This window comes from Emydura macquarii, unplaced genomic scaffold, assembly GCF_026122565.2.
Source record: "Emydura macquarii macquarii isolate MOO-44397 ecotype Brisbane River unplaced genomic scaffold, CSIRO-AGI_Emac_v2 contig_3451, whole genome shotgun sequence".
Taxonomy (NCBI): Eukaryota; Metazoa; Chordata; order Testudines; family Chelidae; genus Emydura; species Emydura macquarii.
This window is the reverse complement of record NW_027133588.1, coordinates 8,650,703-8,675,205: the sequence shown is the minus strand read 5'-3', so window position 1 is coordinate 8,675,205 and position 24,503 is coordinate 8,650,703. Positions and strand designations below refer to the sequence as shown.

General features: G+C 40.3%; 1 protein-coding gene across 1 annotated transcript in view; it reads right to left on the bottom strand.

The window, feature by feature from the left end:
- Positions 1 to 24,503, bottom strand: part of THSD4 (thrombospondin type 1 domain containing 4) — a 597,500-nt gene that overhangs the window by 434,768 nt on the left and 138,229 nt on the right. Inside the window, exon 5 of the mRNA XM_067534792.1 lies at positions 14,969 to 15,401. Within this exon, the coding sequence (XP_067390893.1) occupies positions 14,969 to 15,401 (433 nt within the window). The remainder of the gene's footprint in view (positions 1 to 14,968; positions 15,402 to 24,503) is intronic.

The following is a 24,503-nucleotide window of genomic DNA, read 5'->3' as shown; positions in this document are numbered from 1 at the left end:
ACATACAACATTTGCCTTTCAAGCCATCTGGTACCTCTCCCAATTCCTATGCTTTATTGAAACATGTTTCTAGATGTACAGCAATTTCCTTTACCAATACATCTAAAACTCTGGTGTGCATCTCATCTAGCCCTGCTGATTTGTGTATGCTCAGTTTTACCAGGTAACTCCTCCACCAACCCTGTGTTGTTAACCCTTCTTCCTTTCTCCATCTGTCAATTTCATTAAGTTTTCTGCATTCCTTGCAGCTAAAATGTAATTACCAGAACACGCCTTTTGGATGTATGAATACAATACAGGTAATGCCTATGTGGAGATTGGAGTTTGTCTCCAGCTTTTTAGGAGTGCAGCTGTAACCTTAAACCTTTTTTCCCACTATTGATTTCAACTTTGCGCCACTGAGGAGTTTTCTGAATTCACTTCAAAAGCCTTTTAAGTGTTACTTGAACCTAATCTTTATAAGCTTTGTAATACATCAGAAACAGGGACAATGCAGCAAGTGTATCTGCTATTGCTGTAGCCAGTTGTTTTCCCACAATAACCCTTCCCAGCTTAAAACACAGCCCTTCCACTGTCAAGGACTCTCAGTTAGCAAAGCCCTTGAAAAATGAAAAATTCTTGCCTAGCTTTTATCATTATTGTCTTTTATTGTGACTGTGCAAATCTGCTAAGCAGAGAGCTGTTTAAACGATTGGGGGAAAACATCTCATCTCACTTTTTCCACTGCTGGTGAGAGGATTCAAGTCCAGCTTCAAGTCTTATGTAAAATTTAGTGATTCTGCTCAGTCACAGACAAACAGTCCATAGCACTCCACTGTGTATAATTTAGCATATTTGGCAGTTCAATACAGAATAGGTTCACAAAAGAACTGGTGTGGGGAAACTAACAACACAAGTACCTCCGCACTGCACCTAGTCCAGAGTTTTAAGAAAGACTTCTGTTTCCACTGCTGTCCATTACCAAAACTCCACAGGCACAAATATAATGATTCCAAAAAATAAAAACCATTTGAAAAATAAAAATCAGTTTCTACATTACCTATTTTTAACAATAAGAAAATAAAAAGAAAACCTGAACATGCGGGAAAATTTTTCCTCAGCTGGTGTAAAAAGGAATAAATAGCTCCACAGAATACAGATCTACATCGATTTACACTTTTGCTGGTCTTTCCAAGCCCTGGATCCATCAGACGGCCAGATGTCTATCATCTCGCTCCAGAAGCAAATAAAAAAAAAAAGTCTTCTAATTTTATTTTCCCAAGTTTCTGTCAGTGCCCATTTCACTCTGAGATGGAGAGGCCATTAAGTATTCAAATTGAGCTGTCCAAGGGATCTTCTTTGGCTGATCCCCATCAGGCACTACTAGCCTTGGCCATTTATTGCAAATCCTTAGCTACCTTTGTACCCTGGCTGCTCCCATTCACATTTTTATATAAATATGCTGCAGGAGTCCGTCCAAATTCAAGACTCCTTTCACTAAAACACATTTATAGAAACTGTGTGTCATGCCTGAGGCATTTAAACAGAACGCTGTTGTCTCATTTAATGGGAAACCAATGAAAGTGATTTCTATTTGAGAAAACCTGGCAGAAAATGTTTGAAGAATGTCTAAACATGAAACCCTTCAGATTACTGGTTCTTCAGTGTCTCATCTCGCTGTATGGTTCAAAAATACAAAAATTATGGCATGTATTTATAGTCATCACCAGAAAATGTGCCACAGCATATTTGTCTTCATACAAGAGACAAAAACAAATCAAAATGCTTTCACAGGTAGAGCTTTTATAAACTAAGAAATTTTTCTTTATACAAGTGTCTTCGCTCCAACATTCAATTTTTAAAGAGGTATCAATGCCAATTTTGAAAGGCACACAAAGCCAAATTAATACCGGATGGAACTCCACTGAAGTCAGTGGACTTAAAGCAGAGAAAATGTGTTTGGCCCATTCAGTTTGTAGAAAATTATGCTGACAATTAAATCTGCACTAAGATTGCAGCAATATTTGATATGACTTTAAAAGACCGTCTCTGCTAGGCAACTGATTTTTGCTGGGTCATTAGGTGATCCCTAAAAGCAGATTTAGATATACATTTTCACTTTCTGGTTTTGTCTTTTTCCCTCCCTCATTTTCTATTTAAGGTCACTAACATAAGTATAACGCCTGTGGCTGTGATCCTATCACTGGGTCTATGCACCTATACGGAATCCCATTGAATTAAATGTATATCCATGTGTATGGAGTTCTGCATAAGTCAATGGGGCTCTGCACAGACACAGGGGTCTGTCTGCCTGCACAGATCCAGTCGCAGAATACAGCCTTGGTCTGTTTGCTCATTTACTCCTTACTTCACATTTGAAGTCAAAATCCTCATCACAGCAAATAATCCTGATGATACTAACGGAGGATCATGACTTCAAGTGAGGACCAAGCAGCAGGAGCAGCTGAACTAACCACCAAATTCCCTTTTCCATATCCCCAGCAATGCAACTAAAGGAGAAGAACAAATTAAAATTCACAGGTATATCGGCAGAATCATTTCAAAGCAAAACGTTTACACAGTTTTCAGCAAGGCACAAATGGAGATTTAGTATTTCTAGTGGGCATTGTGTGCAAATAAATCTGCTTTGAGTATGTACTTTGTTCTAACATGTTATTCCTTAATACTAATACAGAACTAAACAAAAACCAGACAAAAAGCAACTCTTTCGAACACATTGTAATACACTGTAAATGCAGTTTTTGCTAGGCGTCTGCTCAGCACAATCAGCATGTCAAACAGTTACTGTGACACACATTTCCATTGCTTTTATGGATATTATTCCATATCTCATGTTGGGGGTTCTTGCTGTCATGAAAAGTGAAGACCCTGAATATCCCCTGATGCAATAGGCTCTTTCTGTTACTGCTTTGCCAACAAGTTGTATCCTCCCCCTGGTTCATATTTTAAAATAAAAAGACATGCTAATCTAATATTTACGTTTATCACCACGTGTTGTTGTTATAGGCGGGGCCAGTAGTACCACCTAGTATTTATATGCTCACCCAACACTTTCAATTATACAACCCTGTTTTTAGCTGCTTGTAAGTTTGCCAAATTAATTGCTCAGGCTGAAACATTCCATGCCAAGTGTCTGCCTCAGGCTGAAACTTTATGGAAAATTTCAGCCTAAATAGTTCAGCCATTTCCAAGAATGAGGCAAATCAAAAACATAGGTTTTTTGCCAATGTTAAAAAAAATTCTTTGGAACGCTTGAATGCCACCAGGTTTTGGAGCAGAGATTCAAAATTTGGCAAGGGGGAAGCGTGTGTAAGGGACGTGCCTTTTACTCTCTGTGAAAACTCACCCAAATTTGGCCAAGTTACAATTCTTGGAAAAATCATAGTTGAGAGATTTACTAGAGGGGGCTTCATCAGCTTGTCAAATTTTTTTGCAATTTTGGTTCAGGTCAAACTCTCCTCCCCCTCCCCCACCACTCCGTCCACCACCACCACCACCACTCCGTCCCCCCGCAACCTCTCCGCCCCCCAAAACTCCCAGCAAACTGAAAAATGAGTTATTTGAGTAGCTCTAGACAACATACTATTTCTTCCTCCACAAGACTCTTGCCTCACTCAGTGTGCAGGCCTATTAGGGCCCTGTGTACATGATGGATCCCCAGAGGGCATCTATCTAATAAACCAGAAGGGCCTTACCTTGTTCAGAGGGGAAAGACCAGAAAAAATACAAACCAGACAAACCAGGGATCAGCTAATTCCAGGGACAACAAATGAACAAACAAGAATAGGTGTGAGGGTCATAGGTTTACAGTCAGGGTTCCAGAAGGGGACATTGAACAGAGAACCCCAGACAGCACCCAGCACTCCTGAAAGGCATCTAAGGAATCAGTGGGTACTACTTAGAAGATGTGTAGTGAATGAGGCAGGAAGTTGCAGGAAGAGAGAGTCTCATGGTTAAGGAATCTGAAAGCTGCCTTGGAGAACTGGATTCGATCCCTGTCTCAGCCACAGAGTTCCTACGTGTTGCTAGGCAAGTCACTTAAACCAAACTTTTCACAGGTGGTCTCTAAGTGTGTGCCTGACTTGAGAGCTTGATGTTTGATTAGCAGAAGTGCTGAGAACTCACAACTGCAGCTGAAGTCACTGAGAGCTGCGCTTTGAACATTTGAAGTGCTGTATTATGCTAAGCACTCTGAAAAATCAGATCCTGGATCTCTCGTATTGGGCACCCAAAATCTGTAGGTACTTTTGATCTTACCCTCTGTGCCTGTTTGCCATAATAATAATACCCCCTCATCTCCAAGGAGGGTTGTGAAAATAAAGTAATGTTTGGGAAGCACTCCAATGTTAGAGTGATGAGCACCATAAAAAAGCCCATGAGGAAGTTAATTCCGTTTTCAGAGCAGTTTGAACAGTGTGTGGTAAATAAGGCCTATGGCCACATGTTGAATAATGTTGAGAAAACATCACTGAACATTGAACAGCTGCTCATTAAGTGTGCATCATCCATTCCATGCACAGGATAGACAGGGGTCCTGTAGAAAAAAAAATGTAGTATGCGATCATTAAATTAAATACTCCCGTGTTCCTTGGCTGGGAAGTTATTGCAAGTTTAAAATCAGAGATACAGACAGTTGGCAGAAGAGAGTTGGGGATATTACCCTGGCTTCTTCCCCCTATACATCAATCACTGCCCTGCTAGGATAGTAATGACAGAACTACTGTTCATCTAGTGTGCTCAGATCCTTTCCTCGTCTTCAATAATACAAGGCATTTGAGATTAGCTTGCCCATAATTGTAAGGTAAATGTTTGTGGAAAAACTGCATTACTGTATGTGTTGCTCAAAGGAAAGTCAAAGGAAGTTCAGAAGACGTGAGTGTGTGTCTACACATATAGTGTGGCTCTCTCTCCTGGACATTATTACTGTACAAGCACATAGCACACTTTGTCTCAGGATCGGGCAAAGCCAAGCCAGAGCACCGAGGATGGCTATCACAGTTTCCTCTAATTATTTGTCCTTTGCAGCTAGGAACTTGGCCCTGATATTCCACATAGAAAAGGCCTGTTCAACTGCTTTTCTCCACACAGTACATCTAAGATTCCAGCCTTCCATTTTCAGCTCTTCTGAATGAGTAGGCTTTCTGGGACATCCTTCAACCAAATTTTCCTTCAGCTCTCTTACCTAGCTGTGACCTTAGGGTTATGCTCCCTAAGTGTTTGCATCGGCTCTGACCCCCTGCTAACAAACACCTGACAGCTTCAGTAATAGAGCTCCACATATACTGCCTGCTCTCAGCACCCTCCAGCTGCCCTCTCCCCAGCCTACTCTTGTTCAGTGCTTCTGTTCCTTCCCCAGTCAGCTGTGGCCCAGCACAACAGGGTACCTAGGCAGCATTCTTTCCCTGCCAGTTCTCACTGCACTCTTTTTGTGCTCTTTACCTGCTGTCTGCCTTATACACCCGCCAGTGCTTGCTTGGAAGCCAGTGGAGGGGGCTGGGTAATAAATATGCACATGTTGAAGGAATGTAGTCATAAGTGAAGAAAGCTGGGCGGTGCATTGCATAGCTTACTTCAGAGAAGTCCTTCAAAACACAGAATCAGCCTGTTCTTAATTACTTCTGAACCTGTCCACCTACCCTTAGAAAAGCAAATCACCTTCAGCTGTGGTATTGGGCAAACCTACTTTAAAATGCCAGAGACAAATAGATTCTTCCCACGAGTAGATTTGTTGATACCACAGTCTGCGCTCCCCAAAACAGACATTCCAGCAGAAGATGCTGTATGACAGAACGTGGTTTTTATTGTATTCTTTTTGAGCGACGATGAATGGTTACCAAATGTTCAAAAAGCATCATTTTTTGGAAAACAATTTTAATGGCATTTGTAAATGAATTCACAGGATCTCCCTTGAATGAGGTTTCCAGAAGACTGAGGCCTCCACTGCTTCCAAAACCTGGATGCAATTAAACCAAAATATAAGTAAAAACTGAATTTCTTGTTCAAATTATGGCTGTATTTAATATTAATGCAGAAAAAATTCAGACCAAGCATCTTGTATGAAAAGACAGAGAATTTAAGACAAATTGGACTGCCTTAGAATACCTTCTAGAACATGTGTGTGCAGATAAATGACAGATTCAAATGTACAGGGTAATATTAAACATACATCAATAAATATGTCAGGAATGTAACAATCTGATTTTAGGTAGTTGAAGTTTTGAACTGGCAATTTTATTTTAAACGCTTAGTTTTCATCTTTAAAACATGGTACCAGAGGTTACCTTCAAACGATAATAATAATGCATCTAAATCATTCAGCAGTCATATTTTATTGTGAAAAAAATAAATTCAATTCAACTTGACAAGGGCAGAATGACGACCTTTGAATCACCACCACAATTCAATTTTCAGTGCTATAACTGTGACTTGGAACTGATGAGGCGATCAGATGTTGCAAGCCTTTCTCTCTCTCCCCTCTAATGTGACATATGAATTGCATTGACTTTAAGGTAACGTCCCAGACATTTCCAATTACTAATTCAAACCTACTACATTTAGTTGGCCAAAAGCTCAGGAAACAATCTCTTTAACCATTTGATATGAATTTTGCACCAGTTATAAAAATGTTAGTCGTTCATCTATCACGCTATTTCTAGATACAAATCAGGGTCTGAGTCTACAGAGAAACAGATGCCCCTCCTCCATCCAACCTCAAAGAATATATTCATCCCTCAAACTTCACAAGAGGACTGCACACTAAGAGACAGATCCACTGACTAATCATACACTAGCAGTAAATATACCATTATGAACCCTCATGAAGAGATGTATGTAAGCTTGGGAGAATTTGATTTTTTTTTAAATAGTTTCAACAGAGACTATCAATGTTTATTTTTAAACATTTTCTTCTATTTTTATCTATTTAAATTTTCACGGTTGCACAAAATTAAACATAGTGCATATAGAATCATAGGACTGAAATGGACTTCAAGAGGTCATCTAGGCAAGTCCCCTGCACTTATGGCAGGAATAAGTATTATCTAGATACAAAAAGCCTTTGTGTCCACTTGGCATCACAACAGTGCAGACCCAGGGCAGATTGCAATGGGGAAATTTTTTCAAGCCAACTTCAATGGCAATGGTAGTGAGAACAGCTGTGCACCAATGCAAGAAGTTTCGAGTGCAAGGTGTTTGACAGGCACACTGAGAGCTTGCAATGGTTGTTACAACACCAAAATGCTCTGTTGTAAACCAGCCCTCAGATGTCACTCCAGGGCATGGTACCTGCATGCAGGCTTTGCACTGTGTAGTGAAGCAATAAAGTCTCTAAAAAGTTACAGAATATTAAGTAAATGAACTATCCTCTCATTAGGATTTTGGAGATTCTTAGTATTATGGGCAAAATATATTCATGGGATGAATTTATCTTGACAAAGCATGAACTGGAGTGATGGACTTTCTCTTCCCTGCTGATTCAATAGAGTACAGAAATGTACATGTTAACTCAAGGTAATCAGAAACCAAAAAAAGTGTTTGTTTTCACCACTTCATAAGAAAGCAACTGACTTTTCTTGTATTGGCCTGAATGAAAACACTTCCTCAGCCACACAGTACTCTACAACATCATAAAGACTAGGTCCCAATTACATTGTATGTATAGCAGAATAAATGCTATGTGGATCATAGCCATTTATAGTCAATGATCTGTAATTGAAAACTCCTGGATTTACAAAATGGTTGGAGAGCAGGAAGTCTGAAATGCCAGTATGTGGATTTGACGAAGTACCTGAAACTCTTCCACCAAAAACAGAATGGATTCTGTACACTGAATTCAAACTAATTTCAATATTGTGTGGATGCCAATGAAATATTTTCAGACATAGAATATGAACCAAATGTCTGACTTTCACAACAATCCCAGAAAGATGTAGACAATTTAAAGGGAATTCACAGGAGGAGAGAGTAGAAGGTAAGACTTGAGAAAAGACTAAAGAAACTAAATGTGTGTGTGTGAATTGGCTAATCTTATTTGATATGTTATCTTACCAAACAAACTCCAAGAAGAGACAAGGGAACCTTTGGCTGGTGCAAAGAGACTATATCAAGGCGCGATGGGATGAAATAAAGGAAAACTTAGGGTGAATACTATACTTTGTCAAGATAAGTTTGTCCCATGAATATATTTTGCCCGTAATATCAGAAACTCCAAAATCCTAATGAGAGGATAGTTTATTATCCTAATATTCTGTAACTTTTTTTAGAAACTTTATTTCTTCACTATGCAATGCAAAGCCTCCCTGTAGGTATGATGGACTTTTAATAGGAGAGAGCGGTTTCAAGAGGAAAGGAATCTGATCTTGTTACATTTCACTGAGTTTTAAAGGGAAGATTTGGTTGAGGTACATAATGTTGAAATTAAAAGTGACTATCTATGACAACTATTTCAAGTGGAAATCTGGACAATTAGGCCGGTTTGATAGCATGACGCTGATTTTAGCAGCTGCAGCACCTAAGAAGAGGAGTAATAATGCCCACCTAAGGTATAACCACCATGGGGACTTGCGGTAAGCACACTGGCGAAACACTTGCAGTAAGCACTTGCTACATCTGTACAGAATATAGAGCGTGCACTCCACTCATGACACTCTGAGGAGAAAAATATTAAAAATGCGTCTTTCTAAATGTAAACTGGCACAACCTGCTATATAATGCTTCAATGATAACTATGGTTTTGTTAACAGGACAGAGTTACGATTGCTTGGTTCCCTTAATTAGTAATTTCTTACCAGAATGTGTGGATTTTAAGTGTAACCTTAATTCTGAATTTCCTGGGTCCTCCATTTTGGGAGACTTAGAACATCTTTATTTATCCTTAAGTTATTGATATGTGTGACACTGGCTGGATTAGGGGGACCATTTATGATACTATTTAACATCAATATTTTTAAATTACAATAATTCATATGAGATATGCCATGTCAGGTACCTTTAGAAATGTTATAATTTCCTAAGTATGATGATATTTTTTATGGGCATGTGTCATATTTTTGTTGGAAATTATGGATATGTTTGATGTATCTGTATTTCAACTTGTGCTGTGTTTCTGGGAAACACTCCAGACAGGATGGCTGCAGCACTAGCCTGTTTAATGGCCCATTAAGGTAACTCACAGGTACAATGGGCCCAGGGAGAGAAGCCAGGGCTACACCGAATGAGTCACCAGGATTTAGTCCTGTGACCCTGCTCCATCTTTTGCCTGTACATTTCCACAAGCAGCATGGCATAGGCCGAGGGACATAAAAGGCAACTGCACCACATCCATTTTGTCTTGAGTCCTCAGTCAGTCTTCACCTACCTCTGGATCAACTCATCTACAACTAAAGCAGTGAATCAAAGGACTGAGACCCACCCAGCTACTGGATGTACACTAAACAAGCCTGTAAACGCCACAATTCCACTGGAAACCTGATATATATGGACTTTCCGATCATTTGTATGTGTCTGATTGCTTTAATCCTTTAACATTTCTCTTATAGTTTGTTTCTTTCCTTTTATAATAAACCTTTAGTTTTAGTTACTAAAGGATTGGCTGTCAGTGTGGTATTTTGGGTAAGATCCAAACTTATATTGCTCTGGTGCTGTGGCTGACCCTCTGGGGTCAGGAGAGACTTTTTGGTAAAGAGCATAGAGTTTTAAATAACTTATTTCTTTACTGGACCTAGTGGTTGACTGGGAGCCAGAGGCTGAAATGCAGTAAAGGGGGCTGTGTATATTTTGTTTTAGCTTCTTGATAACCAGTGTAGGGAATCAGAAGCACAGTTTGTGGCTGGTTGGGAAGTCTGACTTCAGTGTCACCCACCAGTGCTGGGAGAATCTGGTCTCCTTTTGCAGCCTACCCTGCCCTTGGCCTTTTCAGGTGGCTGCCATAGGCACCAACGGGTCACAATATGCACTCTGAACTTTTACATTAAAATGGAGGGTGTTGATGGTGTATAGTTTTGTGCACGTGTGTGTGTTTTGGAATACACTTCACAATACCTAAAAGATCGTTGGATAAGACTGAAATCCTGTCATCTGGGGTGCAGAAACCCTGGCTAAAGCATTACAGGTTCCTTTACTAATTACTTTTCTCTGGCCTGGAGAACATAGATTTGCCTAGAATGGTAATAGGCATACATACACTATGTGATTGTAAGCTCTTTGGAGTTAGGGCCATCCTTGTGTTCTCTGTTTGTACAGCACCTACCACAATGGGATCCTAGACCGTGACTGGCGATCCTAGGCCCTATGGCAATAAAAATAATAAATAATAATGTACATTCCCCTTGAAGATGTATTTTTAATTTATTTTGTAAACTCACTGGTAGTCCCTGTCCCTCTATCTGTGTCAAGGATCATTTTGTGTGTAATGGACATACCTATATTCGGCGTTTATGGCCCTTTTGGGGGAGGGAAGGTAGGTCAACACAAAACCGTCAAAATGGCTAACTATATCCACAGTATTGGGCCTTTCTTCATCCGTAATTACATTTGATGCTACACTATATTGTGATTACTGACCATGAGTGGGGGTTTTATAAAACAGATTACTGCTTGCTATGGAACAAGTTTAAGTTAGACAAAACATTAAAACAAAGGCTTCTGAACTGCAACGCTGCAAACATTTTCCCCATTGTTTTAAGACAGCCAAGTCCCTGTTTAGTCAGATTCTAATAAGAGCTGCATAAAACATTGTCTTCTATAGAACGTGGTGAAGAGATTCAAACAGCGGTCCCAGTTTATCCTTGGAGTAATCTCATTACAGCCACAACTATAGAGTTATAGCAGAAATGAATTTGGCCCAGGATCTTCAGAGAAGATACATTGCTCTTTAGTCTCAATGGAAGGGACAAATGATGTACAACTAGAGTACATTTAACCATCGTTATTTCCATGGCAATGGCTGGCAAGTTACTTCTGCAACTAGCACTAATGGCTTTTGAGCTAATACGTTTAAGAAATCACACTCCAAACCAAAAACAGTCAAAGAAACCACAGTAAAGCCTAAAGTAATGTAAACTCATATAAGCTTTTAATAAGCTTCCTGTATACCTACAAAGTGTTAAACTGTGAAATGCACATACAATCCTACACTGTCCAAAAGTAAACTCCCAAACTAGAATTTTTGCCATTATATTACATACATAGTCCACACCAAAGCTCAAAATGAGTAAAAACAATGCACACAGATGTCCATTGACAGCCAAATTATCAGTTTTTAACAACAACGTTCTCTCTGACATAGGTACTTTCATGCCTCCCCTTCACCATAGTACCTGAGTATCCCACAAATATTAATGAATACATCCTCACATCACCCATGTTGGTTGTGAACAGAGCTATACAGGAAACAGAATTTCCACTCCACAGAAAATTATACATTTCCAAAAAAAAAAAAAAAAATTCTGAATCAGAACAAAAAAGCCACAAATGCAAATTCCTGTAGAATGGAAATGTATTAAAAAATTCTGGGCAAGGAGTTAGCCAGTTAGCAAACTGGGCGGCTTCTGGGGAGTCAAGCAGCTTAGAGTCCCACGGAGGCAGGCAACATGGGAAGTCTGGAAGCCCGGCAGGCAGGCAGACTAGGGAGACTGCCCAGCCATCGGCTGTCAGGAAACCATGCACAAGCCAGTTAGCCAGCCTGCCTGGTTTCCACCCAACATTTTGATGGAATCGACACTTTCCCATGGAACATTTCAGTTTAATCAAATCAGCATTTGCTAATGGAAAACTCCTGTCGGAAAATTTTCAAGACTTTCTAGTAATGAATATCATCACCACCACCACCATCGCCAATAAAAGGTGACTGAGATACTTTGGGCAAGCCAATGAATCTCTTTGTAACACAAGAAGTCTATGGTACTGCTGAAAATTGAACCCACCTCTCATGAGTCCCATCCTAGTTCCTCAATTACAAGACCATGCTTCCTTCCCAGATATTCTGCTCTCCCTACATTCATGACGCTCTTGCTGCTATGTCTATTCAGGAGTACAGATCTGAGTGGGGAACTTCCGGGTGGATCTCAGAAAAGAATTCTACAGATGTACTATCCAGGATGATGTGAAATATATATTTGACGTCCCAAACCAAGAGAATAAAATTGATTATATTATCTCAATCAATTCAGTTGCTTACTGATCCTATCAAACCCCTAGTTATTTACCAAAATGTGTGTGACCTATTGGTAAGTAGCAGTAGTACAACACTTGGTGAATAACAGTATCATTTATTTGGAGGATAACATTCACACCAACCCTGGGTGCATGAACCAATGAACAAGCTAGCTGCAGTAATGGCAAACATAGATGAACAAGCCATTGGAACTTTGGTTCACAAATTTTAGTGAATCCCCAAAACAATTCTTTGCCCATGTTTCCATGATGTTTTAGCTGTTTGCACACAACTGTGCACGCAAAGTTCTCTTTGTATGAATTTTGGTTGAAAACAAGCCTCAGGCCCATAGCTGAAGTAAGTTCATTTCATGACTGAATCAATCTAGGCAGAAGGAGAGCTAGTTTATGAAGGTTAGGGACATACAGTCAAGAAATAATCCCACATGATCAAGGTGACAAATCAACACAGCTCAAATGTCAAAAACTCAAAGGATTACTTGCACATAACTCCATAAGCAACCTGCAACCTAAGATTGGTCTGTACATTTTTTTTTTCAAACATTCATAAATAGTGAACAAATGAGGAACAGGTAAGAGAATTTGTTGATCCAAAAAAGGTCAAATAAATTCTTGAACATAAATCATTCACCCAGCACAAGTGGCAAACAAGCTTCAAACTCCACCCCCTCCAACAAGCTCATACAATTCCACTTCGGACAGAATGGTCACTCCTCAAGCTCTCCCGATCCTGCAGGCATGAATGCTAACTAATTCAGGTGATACCACTAGTTGTGTGTTGCTGATGCTGCCTGTGTGCATGTGGGCACCGGGGTGGGAAATTTACTGATGTTTACGGCATGTTTCCTGATTCATGAAGTGACACAGAGCTGTATATTCTGTAGAAATCATGTATAAAGCACACATGCAAATGCTGAAGATATGAAGCCATTTGTACAATGAGAAAATAGGGTTAGTTGCCTGAAAAAAAAAAACACTTGAATAAATATAAGCTCTTCCCAGCCTCTCACTAACCAAAATCTATAAGCTTAACTTTTTATGAACCAAGCTGTCAGTCATGTAAAATGAGTTCAGCTATAAATGAAAGCACAGTAAATGTACAACGATGAGGAAATGACCTAACAGACCAAGGCAGATTGAGTTAATTTGTTATTAATTAACTGCCCTTAGGAGAAACCAAACACCAGGGTACCAGTTAATAGAATCTTTTCCCCTTGATAAATTATATTTACCTCTTGGAACATACAAGAAAAAGGAAAGAAAAAAAGAAATTCTGGAGCATGTTGCTGATGATAAATTAAATCAATACCCATGTATAAGAGTGTAGAGATAGGAAGAACAAGTAAATAAGGACAAACATTATCAGCCTTGCTTTCTCCTGGTCTGGGCCCTGACTCTTATGACCATTCCTACTTGTTTATAACTATTAAATACCATGTCCTAGGCAGAAACTGATCACTGAATGGCAATTACAGCTTCCACTTGGCTCGTGGGAACTTCACATAGCTTCCATTGTATACAGGGCTCACAGTTTGTTTCCATGGCTCTCAGCATCCCCACTATAAAAATTGTTCCAGCACCCCGACACAGTTGGTAACAGAGACTCTTCCTGCTGTCTCTGGCTGCCAGAACTGGTAAGGGGGAGCACATATCTTTCTCTTCTGGGTAACCTTTTCCTGCATACTGTAGGGGAAACATAAACCAACGCATCCTTGACACTGGGTCTCTCCTGTCTGCAGCCCCCACCTAAGAGACAGGAAGCTGTCCATCTGGTTTCCTAGAGGTCACATGCTTGTTCCTAGTCATGTGCTCTGTGATTATCTCCCCCAGTTTTAAAGGGCCCAGAGGTTGTAAATGCACATTAGGACTTACAAACGCAACCCAAGGGCCAATTCTCTGTTAGACCAACACAGAACAGCACTAACAGGACACTTTAACAGCCCATTATTACTAACCAAATAGCATGGCTCTTGAAGTCAACAATATTAATTCACAAGAGAATGGAAAGGAATAAGGCCTCTTGTTTTTGGTTAAAAATCGATAAAACCCAGTCAAGGTAAACACTGGAGAAAGACGTTTTAAGAAACTTTCAAAAAAAAACAGCCCAAAATTACAGATCTTACAATGTCGAAAATTGTTTGTGGAGCAGAAGAGCAGACACTGAAAGGTCTCATACACTCAGTGGGAGGTCATCCCAGAACACAGGGTAGCATCAAAGTGAAATATTTTTAAACAGCTATAAAAAATTATTTTAAAAATTCTAATACAATAGATTTCACTACAAAAAGCCATAATTTACCCTAAAAATAAACACCTAAAATCAGAAACCTTAGCTTGTAGCAAAAAGGAGGGTCTGTCACACAAAAAAAGCCATGTGGTCTTGTGGTTAGAGCATGGGACTGGGAGTTGGGAAACCTGGCTACCAATCCCATCCTATTCTCTGCCTTCTGTTGTCTGTGAGGTAAAGTCAGTGCCTCAGTTTCCACATCTATGTAACAGGAATCATACATATACCACCAGTGTGTGAGGTTTAACAACCATTTGAGATCCCTGGGATGGATGCTGCTATACAAGTGGTATATTATACAGCAACTATGGACATTCTCCAAGTTACACTTCTTTTAACTCAGCATAAAGTGGGTTCTTTTTACTCCACGCCTAACAAACAGAATGAAGGGATATTATATTTCAAAGTTAATAAGACAAATATATATCTTTTGATTTTGAGCCACAGGAAGAATAGAAATCCAGTATGCTAAGGGAGTTGTCGTTAAAATTAAGAGAAGAATGGACTTACATTTGTGTTGCAGAGTTTGTACTGCTTGTAGGTTCCAGTGCACACAATAGCGCCAGCCCTTTGAGAGGGAGGTTGACCTTGGAATGGCCGGCGGGAAGCAGCGCCATGGTGGGTTGAGTCAGTCCCATGAAACAAACTTTGAGATGCAGGAAAGGCCAGTGAATGGGATGAAACTTGCTGATAAATTGAGGGCCCCAACACCTGGGGTCCATTTCCTTCTTGGTAAAGATTCCCATGTTGAACTGAAGGGTTAGATGGATGATCGTGTGTGTTCCCAAGATCCTGATTCTGCTCATATGCTTGGTTCCTTGTTGACTGTCGCTGCCTCCGTATTTTCTGAGGCACTTGTCCAGTGTCAGTTTGCAGCGGTAATATATAGGGCACTTTTCCATATCCATATTTCCCTGGGCCTATGAGACTTTGGTTTCTGTTTCTAAAGGAAGGTAAAATAAAACAGTTATTGACTTGATGAATTTATGAACATTTAGATGTGCGTCTGAACTTTATCTACAGCCAGCAAAGTAGACAAAAACAAGTGAGCGTTCATTTATTTTTAACAATATGTGTAGAAAGCGCTGGTCTCATTTTGCATAATGGGAATCCAAAGCCTGCAGAAGTGAGCCTCCCAGCGCGGGTCAACAGACTCGGTCTAAGTGCATTCACGCTAAAAACGGCTGTGTAGACGGCGCTTTGAAGTCACGACTTGGGCTGGATCTCAGGCTCTGAAACCTAGGCTGGGGGTTGGGCTTAAGAGCCTGAGCTGCTGCCCAAGCTGCAATTTCAAAGCGCTGTCTACACAGCAACTTTTAGAGCGAGCCCTGCTAGCCCGAGTCAGTTGACCTGGGTTGGGACGCTCACTTCTGCAGGCTATGTAGACGTACCCCCATAGTGCAACAACTCCTGTTTCCTCCTTGGCTGTAAGCAGTCTTGTGGTAAGTCACTGGGTATTTACCAACAGAGGTGAAGACTCAGGTCTGGAGCAGTGTCAGTCAATCAGACTGTACACCTAAATTGAGCATCCTGATTGGCTGCAGTGTAGTTCAGGTTTAACTGTATTTCATCCTTGCAAACCCATACAACTCTCTGACTCATTGGTGAACAGGTTTATTTAGACTCTAACTTTCTCCTTCCAGTTCATGGCTAACTTGATTTTTAACCTTTGGCCTGTTGTAGGATCCATTGGATGAACATTTATTTTAAGTATGGAAGGACAAGTTAAGCAGAAGTCACATAACACTCACACACACACACACACACACACACCACTTACTGTGTCACATTATTTGACTTTATTGCAGTATTTATGTTAATCCCAGTATTTTATACCACTGTAGGCAGTGGGTCTTTTTTGTTTGTTTTCCTTGTCATGCACTGTAACTCAAAATCACTTCCGGCCTGGTTTTTTTTATACTGCAGTCCTGGAGAGCTAAAGCTGATGAAGTAGTTTTCTTCCATTTGTACAAAAATGCTCATCTGCTGATGCAGCTGTTCATGAGTAACCTCTCCACAGGTCAGTGATGTATGTATACATTTTTGAAAGAAGGAAACTTCTTTCCTGTCTGTAAAATTTATCCACGTTTTGTTACATATTATATATAAATTTGGATTACAATGAAAACCAGAGGTTATATTTTTGATATTTTTTCTAGGAAATGAGAAGTTACAGATGTCAAGCATTAGTCACCAGATCAAAGACTCTCTTTAGATTCATTTTGCCTAGCATTTATTTCTCCTATCTTTTTTTTATTGTCTCCTAAGACTCTTGTTACATAAAAACCTTGGAAGTAATTTACTTTACATTCTGGCTTTAGTGGCCATGTGGGGCTTTTAATCAATCTTCATGCCTCAAGGATGTGTGAACTAGAGTGTTGATTTACCCTGCCAGAGAAGTGGCAAGCACTGGAGTTGTTTATATGAGTTAATCTGCTCTGTGAGACTGATGGTCACTTTTGAAGGTTTCTTTCCTCTACTGTAACATACTGAAATATCATGGGTTTCTAAAGTTAATTGTGGGGGGAAGAGGGAGAAAGGTGCTTACTAAAATGACAAAGCAGGGGGATACAGGAGTGAGTATCAGAAAGGGACAAACCAATTCAGAAGTTAAGATAAAGCAAGTCCAGGTATAAGCAGACTTTTATCCAGAACTTAAATTTAATTAAACTCAACTTCTTTTTTGATGATTAAAAGAAGTTTACATCAGATTCCCCCTCCCTCCCCCCCTTACTTCTTATTTGCACACACCTCTGCACTTCCCAATTCTGAGCAAAACCAAAACCAAAACACCAATAACTTGGTTTCATGGTATTTCCAAACACATTTTGCAGACTAGAGAGAGTCAGGTAGTTTAGTGATCAAAACATCTGAATTTGTGAATCTTATTCAAGCTGAATCTCCAAACCTTTTGAAGTTAACTTATCCGTTTTATGCATATAGCATGTGAAAACCTTCCGGTCAATTGGGAGAGTTTACCTACATAATTCAATAACAGAACTGCAGGTTACCAAGACAGCTTTCCTCCAAAGCAATGCTCAAATGTGGGGAAGGATTAAAGAGTTTTATCCATCTTCTCCTTAAGCACTTTATATTTTATCCCTATTTCTCAAAGCTCCTGGTTTTAAAACAAGTAACCCCTTATTCCCACCCCTCATACCCATTTAAAATCAATTCTAAGTCTTCATTTTAAGTCTTAAACAAAACTAAAAAACCCTATGGGCTTTAATGAAAAACAAGTGCTTTCTTTCACAACACAGTCATTCCCCTTACATAGCCCTAAACTTTTCCCAAAACTTTGCTATGTCCATCTACCTGGGAGGAGTTTTTATAGAGGTCCCTCACTTCCTAGCCGGGCCTGCTTCTACCAGCTCTCCTCATTACTCCTACATTCCTAAGCAACCTAACAAAAGTGTGAAATGCCTGCGTTTTAATTCTCTGGTAGAGCCGCCGTCCTCACCATACCAGCAAAACACAGACCACTCTTGTGCACTGAAAGGGAAAGGAAGAAACAAAGAAATGGCTTTGAACTGAACTTTGGATTTTGTTATTTAAATCCACATGCTGCCACTGAGCTGTGAATCAAAGTCATCATAATTCCCGAGACTGACCTGACTGGTTCAAGGTCTGAATCGGGGTGGTTTGGATCAGGTTTTGGAATGGGCTTCCTCTAACTCTACTGGACATTCCACACATGATCTCAGGTCAGAGTATTATGTTGCCCTTAATACGAAAGAGTCAGTGTCTCTCTCATAGCAGGACACATCACATTTCTTTCACAATACTAAGAGTAACATGCAGCTTCTAATTATTAACATCTTTATCAGTGTTCATGCCCTCATTTTAACTGATATTGTTTGGAATGAAACCATATAGCACTGTTTGTTTTGCCTTAAAGCGCTTTTCATTCATTCTTGGCAACATACTTATAAGTTAGGAATGCAGTTTGTTGTTACATTAAGAGATGCAATTAAGACGCTAGTAAAAAAAACAACTTGGACGCAATTAGCTTTTTACATTTCTTGGGGAATGTCAGGTATAATTTATGATGTTATGCAAGACTGAGGGAGAGAATGTGACCTAGATCCATGAAGATGCAAGAACCATGAAAAAAGGAGCCCCCACAGCTTACCTAATTACAAGAGCTGTGTACATTACCCAAAACTCACCCACCCACCCCCAGCATCTGGTCAAAGGGGATGGAAGTAGACTAAGCCTTGACGGCTTGCTTTGTGATTTGAGCCATTAACAGGATGGCCCAGTCATTGAGGATACAAATCCTCAGGTCCCAAAGACCTATATACCCCTATTCCTCACCATCGCCCACTTTTGAGTGCTCCCCTTTCCCAGTTATTCTGAAGAAACCAAATGGCCACTGCCCCATTATCCTTTTTTGGGTAGACTGCAATTAAGGGTGCCACTCCCTTCCATCATGACCAAGATGGGAGTTAGGATGTGCCCTCATCCTAGGCAGTGGACAATAGGAAAAACAAATCAGCAGGGAGTGGCACCGCCTATGGCTCAGTGCAATTAGCAGGGAACCAATGAAAGAGATTTCAGAGCACTGGCCCTTACCCCTATCTTCTTTGTTTGGGGTGTCACAGATCTGGCCAAGCTCCCACGGCTGCACTCTTACCGGACTGCTGTGAGAAAATCCAAATGCAGAATCACACATGCCCTTAGACAGTGTAAGCACTGTCCCTCTTTTTGGGCCAGTAAGCACACTCTCCAGGTGCAGACCTTATGTATGACACCCCCACTTGGCACTGGCGATCCTGCGGTCAAATTGTAAAGGCCTTGAAACTAGTGCTGTTTTTCCCAGGCCTCCCCAGCTGCTCTTGCACATTCCCCAGAATGCTACCAAATGTGTGAGCCTTCTGGTTTCTAGTTTAACTCGACAAAAGCATGAGATAATTTGAAAGCCAACACACGCAGACTTTACACAGGATTCTAAACACCATTCCTCCTTATTTAGGGAGCATGAGAAATATACAGATCTATACAAAACGATATAAACACCTACGTATATTTCCCTGCCTCAGGTTCCTCATTACTCTGGAGAGTTCTCTGGGCTTGGAGAGAGCCCACTGAGCGTTCAGGTTCCTTCCCTTGCAGCTCTTGGTTTGTCCTCAGAATTATGGAGCCGTATGAGCTCACTTAATCTTCTCTAATCTTGGCTGGTCATGCAGTTAAATAGAACCCCCTGCCATGAAAGCATGCCTGTCTCCTACTTTCTCCTGCCCACAGATTCCTGTTCCTGTCTCACTGAGTCTGTCAAGTCAATATGTCCCACCAACACCATCTGGTTCCTTTGTGCTGCTGCTGGGAATTTTCCACTTTCCTCTTCTTGCTCCAATTATAAGTTAAAGGAACTAGCGTCTCCCAGCTCCAGCCAATATAGCATGCCCACTGTTCAGTCAGAGCATAGTTCATTAAAATTAACTACTCTCCATTATATGCAGTGGGGTTCAGGACTGGACATATAAACCTTGGCAGAAATCGGGGGGGGACCATGTGTCCCCTTCGCATTGCCTCTGTGTGGTAGAAACATGCTATGTCCCTTGTCAGCAAATGGTAGATTCCACATCCACATAGTGGCATTCCATGTCATACACAATTTCCTAATTACTTCCTAACATCAACTAGAATTCATAAATACAGAAGACATATTTCTCAAATTGTCACAGGGAACATAGCCACCCAGCACATGCAGAAAATCTAGGACGGTTGGCCAACAGTTGGCAGAGACAGCACACATGTATTGGAGGCCACCACACCCTCTGAAGATAGCAATGGAAAGAGGAGGGATCCTTGGAGCTTGGGAAGAGGGGATGACTAGCAATAGCGGTTATGGCTCTGTGAATTGCACCAGCCCAGATCCACTGAACTTTCAGCCACTCAAACTGATGTTCATAGGTATACAGAAACCCAAGCCCGACTGATTTGGTGCATTAGTCTAAGCTTTAGCACAGCTCTTCTAGCAAGGGGCTAGATGTTGCCTTCACACACAACTGCAATTCCCACTGTGTCAATGGGAAATGCTTGCATGTATCTGAGGGCAGGATTCACCCCAGTGTTTCTCAAGTGAGAATAATTTACCAGACAAGCTATACTGACATAAGAGAATTATCCATCTGAGAGACACGCAACCCACCCTTGTTAATGTACATATCAGAAAGGGATTAATGTTTCTATAGAAATTTCTCATAACTCCTAGTAAAACAGGCATTCACAGACATATTTATATCTTTTAAAGTACATATTGTAAGCCTCTTCTGGTAAAATGGCTTGCTACATTCAGTACAGAACAGCTTTTGTGTATAGGAGGATTCATTTAGGTATTAAAACTAAAGGCTGGAATGTTAAGCATGAGATTGATTGCAGGGTTGAACTCTAGTAGATACGAGGAGTGTACCTCTGGCATTAATTCAAGTATGGTCATTTTCATGATCAGAGTTAATTTATTTTCAAAACTAAAAATAAAAAGCTTTTTGCAGCTAATTTAACTATATAACAGACAGTTAAAATACAACAGGAGCCCAAACCCCATCTAAATGCAGCTGAAAGCTCAAACTGCCTTTGAAAAGGTAAAACAACTAAGGTAATGAGTAGAGGGGCATGGGGAGCTCACGTCAGCATCCTTTTATTTTAGTCTAGCTCCTTCCCATGGTATTTCTCAGTTCCATACATTCAGTGCTCTTTTGCACATGTTTATTTGGATCTCAGAGCAGGCCTGCTTTATCAGTTTACCTCCTACATGAATTTCCTCAAAGATACACCCATCCTTATCTGGATCAAATGGTGGATATAGCACTTGGAGAACAGCCACATATTTAGTTTATTAGTCATAAGTGAACTTTCTTTGTCAACATTTTATTGTAAAATATATGTGGCTTCTGCCCTTCAATGGCCCCCGCTGTCCAGTGTTGGTCTTGAGTAATGTTAAAGCTGTCCAGCAGACGATACCACCTCTTAGTGGCAAATTTTGGAGTTTCAAAATTTGTTTTCGTTGTGCATTGGGTGGGAGGAAGAAAGAGAAAGAAAGACTGACACTCATGGCTGGTCTACACTGCTGCCGGCAGGCGACGGGAGATTCGCTACAATCACCATCCTAAATATTTGGCCTAAAGGTAAATTTTCAAAGGATTAAACTAATCTACAGCTGTAGCAAGGCAACTTCTTTTGTTTTTAAGAGATATTTACACAGAGCCTTAGACATACATGGCCATTTATAGACAAAAAAAATGCATGGTTCTTTTGTCACAGAGCTTTGATCTAGGAACAATGCTGGGAAACCCAAGTGTTCTTGAGTTTCATTCAGTAATGAAGTTCTGTATTGAATTGATGGTTGTTGTTTACATTGAAAACAAGTATTCTTTGAACTGAATCATTTATTGAGAAAACGTTAAATGAAACCCATCAGTAAGATTCCCGATTCCCAGTCCCCGCAACTGTTCCCTTGGTTGCTCCCTACAGAGCAGTGATTCCCAACTGATTTATAATTGTGGGCCTCATATGCAGCTCCCGCTGTGTTATATGGGCCACATCCACACAATATATATGCTACCTGTATGGGCCTGAGGATGTCACATGGGCTGCAACTGTGTACTGATTGGGCCACAAGTAGCCTGCAGGTTGAGAACCACTGCTTTAGAGACACTGGGCAATACAATTCTGATTGGCAGCCATTCTGAACAAGCAATGCAGACTCCCCACTGAGAATTCAAACAGACCCCAAAGCAAAGAGATGTGAAACAAACACCCAACATTTTTTAAAAAGCCACTGATAGTTGAGTTGTATTTGTAACTCGACAATGCTGGTAGCATTCTATTTACTACAAGCTTCTTTAGAGGTCAGCTTTGCAAAAGCACTCAACTTGATTGACTCCCTGGTCACAACTTCTCTGCTGTAATTCCAAATTCCCGTAAGAGAAGAGGAGGGGAATGAGTATGGGGGGGAGCTGTACTAGATTCACAACCAGTGATTATGATGCCACAATATAAATTATGGTTGGTGACAGCAGAGCTACAGTAATAGCACTGCCAAGAATGACTTGGTGATTGCTACATTTAGGCCGTGTCTTCAATAGAACAAAGTGAAAGTGTCTTTCCATTATCTTAAGTAATTACATTTAAATGGATGATAAACTTAACTGTCTTTGTGTGGGGTTGGGAGAATAAGAGACCAGAGAAGAACAAAATAAATGGAAGCTAAAGTAAATCATTTCCTGAAACTGGCCCACTCTCCCCACCACAAAGTCATATCAATCCCCCACCAGTTTGTGTTTCTCTCCTGAGAGTACATAGGGGCCTATCTACATCAGGAAACTATGGTTCCTGAAACATGCTGTCCATGGGTTATTCTTGTCTAGACTTGTACTTAATCCATTTTCAGTGCCTATTTTACCCATACCTGCTGCTGACACCCACTGTCAGCAATAGCTACATTTCCTTGGGTAGGCTAGGCTCAAGGGGATGGGAGCAGGAAAGGGATTTGGAAGCGTGCAAGTACATAGCCTAGGATTGACCATGTTTCCAAACTGCTGCTCTCACGTGCCTTTTAATTCATACAGACACGTGCAGTTCTAATTGCATGGTTATTCGTTGTTCTTTTACAAACGGAACATGCACGCAAACGGTATGGCAACTTGATCCTACAAGCTGCTGAGCTCTCTGGCCCCAATCCAGCAAAGCATGTAAGCACATGCTTGTCTGATTGACTTCAATGGGACTATTCAGGTGCTTAAAGTTAAGTATATGCTTACATGCTCTGATGGATTGGTGCCCGAGTATCTTAAAGGATCAAGCTATTTTCAGTTTTCCAAATTCACACTTAAATGAACGTTAAGGTACTAAATCTCATCAAATAGTAATGACCTGAGGCATACACAGGCCACTGGCATCATCAATGCAGTGTATTCCTGACCACTCAGTACATTCATAGTGACACTTTCCACAGTTTAAGATGACTTTGTGCATCATGTTCAGGAACTGAATAGCCAGGGTTTTCTTGCTATTTACAACCATTTCCCAGAAAGACACATTGTGTTTTCTGAGCTATGTCTAAAATTCAGTTCAAGCAGAAAACCCAAGTTACTTTTAGTGTCTAGCTGAGGCCCAAACTGCATTATATTCGCAAGCTGGAATTAGCTGTAGTGTATCACATCTTGGAAATGAGACCCAGGAGCTAAATGAAACAATTCTATTTGAATTCAGACTTACATTGCAATTAATTCTTGAACCCCAAATCAGATTTTTTTTCCCTTTCTGATGGCAGTGTAACTCATAATTCAGGAAGGATGTAAAAGTGTTTGCTACAAGCTGGGGGAAAAAGATTCTGAGTTTGTTATTCAACTTCCATTAGGGTAAATGGAGCTCCATCTGGTACTATATTACTACTTAAAAAGACAATAAAAATGATCAGCAAGGACTTACAATGTGTATATATACACACACTCAATACAAGGAGCCTTCTTTAATATCAGAGTAATTCCATCTCTGATCCAGAAACAAGCCTTCTGTAACACATGCAGATTTTAATGCGCCACTAGACTCAAACAGCTTGTGAAATACCTTTTTGCTAGAAAAATGAAATCTAGAGTTTCCTACTTTTAAAGAAAAGGGTATTAATGTATCATTAAAGTTTATTGTCTTTTCTTTCTCTTAAGGTAACTCTTTGTACTTAAAATGCAGTTTTTGTTTTTAAAAGATATGAGAGAGGTTTTATTTTGTTTATAATGGACAGATGCCTTAATTCTTTTCTGATTACATGAATAGTCCCCTCCATTGGCTTCTGTGGAATGGAAATGTCACCAGAGAGAAAAAGATCTTTGTTTTTTTCCCCCTCTGTTGCAATATTTGGGGCAAACAAAACCCTCAGCCTCACCACACAGAGCCCATTTGTATGAGTCACCTAGGCCTGAATCCACAGAGACTTGGTGTGAGGCTTGGCCAGAGAGAGCCAAGCAACTTTACAAATTGCATGGCCCAAATCTGACCTTTAGAGACATATTACAGGAAAATACAATGGTAGCAAGGGTCATTC